The 2,500-nt window shown below is 42.0% G+C and overlaps 2 protein-coding genes across 2 annotated transcripts in view; both read right to left on the bottom strand.

Moving 5' to 3' along the window:
* unc93b1 (unc-93 homolog B1, TLR signaling regulator) overlaps nucleotides 1-700 on the bottom strand; it is an 11,566-nt gene extending 10,866 nt beyond the window's left edge. Inside the window, exon 1 of the mRNA XM_084188789.1 lies at nucleotides 493-700. The gene's annotated coding sequence lies outside the window, so the exon portion shown is untranslated. The remainder of the gene's footprint in view (nucleotides 1-492) is intronic.
* A 175-nt stretch (nucleotides 701-875) lies between these two features.
* timm10 (translocase of inner mitochondrial membrane 10 homolog (yeast)) lies at nucleotides 876-2,335 on the bottom strand. Its single transcript, XM_084188775.1, has one exon. The coding sequence runs from the start codon at nucleotides 2,312-2,314 to the stop codon at nucleotides 2,123-2,125; it is 192 nt and encodes a 63-aa protein (XP_084044901.1). The 5' UTR covers nucleotides 2,315-2,335; the 3' UTR covers nucleotides 876-2,122.
* Nucleotides 2,336-2,500: the final 165 nt, after the last annotated feature.

Here is a 2,500-nt window from a genome sequence, read left to right as displayed (position 1 = left end):
ATCAATTTTTTGTGTATGGGTGGTCCCGGGGATCGAACCCACTACCTTGGCATTACAAGCGCCGTGCTCTACCAGCTGAGCTACAGATGACACCTTAATGAAAATAGACTACTAATAAAGTACGGTGTAATAAACGTTTAAAAAGGACGTTTCACCCATGGGGGAAACTGTTTGAGTTGAGCACAGTGGCTTGCTGCTTCATAATCAATCATTCAAATATCAAACAAATAAGAAACACAACTATTAATCCATTATCAAAGAATATATCAATGTTGATAATGAGATTGCATGAAACGTTTTGACTTCTGAAACAGTTTGACCAATATGAACACCATTTTAATATAGTGACCATCTGAACACCATTTTAATATAGTGACAATGGCTGACAATACTTCGAACTTGAACATATATTTATGAAAGCAATCATTTAAATCAATGTCGTATAACATTCAATATAGCGATTCAATACATGCAAACATGGAATACACTCACTATTATTATGTGGTCAGGATCGTAGTCGTTCGATCGCACTTCAGGGATATTATATTGTCATGTGAATGAATAAAACTGCGTATTCTTTCTTGTTACCCCCGTCGCATACTACTGTACTTGCGCTTCTCCTTTCCAGTGTTAAGGCGCAGATCCCAAATTAAAACTTTCATAAGGGAAACGAAACTGCGCTGTGTGCTTACTTCCTCGTATTAACCCTAGCCATGTTTGTCTTAAAGCTACAGAGCATATTTAGTTTCAAGTTGTATTAGTTGTATGTACGGGATACGCATGCTACACATCGTCCTACGAAATGCAGGTTCCTTCTCGAAAAAGCAACGTGCGTGCATTGACCGTGCTTGTGTGTTGTAAAGGAAATATGACCCTTGAAATTGACAGTTGATTTTATTTGCAATGGGTGGGTGACTTCAAGAAACTCTGAGGAAAATGTCATATAAGTCTACTAAGTAAAACATGTTATCATCTTATTTTCGTGCGATGGCTGAAAGCATCCCAAATGGCACCCTATTCCCTATATAGTGCACTCTTCAGAAATAGTGCACTATATAGGGAAAAGGGTGCCATTTGGAACTTAACCAGTAAGTACAGTTTTGTATTACTGTTTAGAAAATACAGTGTAGAATGCATCACTAAAAACTACAATATATACTATATCAAGATTTATTTTGATTTAAATGATGAACAAAAAAGGTTTCTAAAAATGTCACAAAATAAAACTTTGTACAACATTTGTACAGTTTCAACATGAAGTAAATACAAAGCCAATGAACAAACTGAGTCTGATCAATATGTAAAGAAATGACACTCATAAAGGCTTGGTCCTCATTTTGACTACGGCAGTGTCCTCCTTCTATTCCTAGGGGACAAGGGCCTGTATTCATAAAGCGTCTCAGACTGCTGATCTAGGATCAGTTCCCCCGTCCATTCATAGCGATCTGAAAGGAAAAACGGATCCTAGATCAGCACTCCTACTCTGAGACACTATGACCCCTTCATCAGTTGAGTCAGGTGTGTTAGTCCAGGGCTAGAGAAAAGAGGTGCACCTCCCAGGGTCCCCATCAGGAATGGATTGAAGAAAACACTGCACTATGGAACACTGAAAGCGTTTTATCAAAGATTATTGTGGGATTTCTCAATTCATCATCACTTTTGACACGCCCACATAACTAAAAGGGGCCAATCAGCAACCTGTTTCCCTAGTCACACACAATGCCGAAAGAGCACTGATTGGCTGAACAAAAAAAGAGTTTACTATGCATATCAGTGTCTCTCGCTCTGGTACATTTTATTTGTATCTTGCCTCAAACCACAAGTACAACCACTGTTCACACAAACATAAATAGGCTTCATCCATCCCCATGTCCGCTCCACATCATGATCACTCAAACACAAACCTTCCTTACAAGCACCTTACTCTTCAAACCCACCCTACCCACTCTGGAAGGCAACTCCATCCCCTCCATATAAGAGCCACACTTATGTTCTTACCCATCCCACCCTTTTGCTCTCCCTTTATCCCCCCCCCCCCCCACTCCCGCACGGAGAGCTTGGTAACCTTAGCGCTAACCCACCCACATCCCTCCCTCCCTCCCTAAAAAAAAAAAAAAGTATATTATTGTCCGATAGCATTCTTCCTCATCATCTCCTCGTCTTGAACGGAGAGCTCGGTGAGTTTGCGGCCCAGCCTCTCGTGTAGGTCCAGGTACTTGGCCACACAGCGGTCCAGACACACCGCCTCCCCTTTAGACAGCTCCGCCTCCTTGTAGTGGGGGGGCACGCACTTCCTGTGGCACGCGTTGGTCATCCTGCGAGGAGGAAGAAAGAGGGTGTTAAAGACGTTGTAGGTTACGATAAAGATGAGGGTTGGTTATCAACTGTACTGCAGGGGGTGGAACGTATTTGGGTGTGCGAGACTTGACATCAGAAGAGTTACAGGGTGTGTTAAGTGGTGGTGTCGCATCCCTTCAGACTGTTGGCCTGATGTAGGAAT

Source organism: Coregonus lavaretus, assembly GCF_964263955.1.
Source record: "Coregonus lavaretus genome assembly, contig: SUPER_35_unloc_2, whole genome shotgun sequence".
Taxonomy (NCBI): Eukaryota; Metazoa; Chordata; class Actinopteri; order Salmoniformes; family Salmonidae; genus Coregonus; species Coregonus lavaretus.
This window is presented reverse-complemented; position numbering and strand designations above follow the sequence as displayed.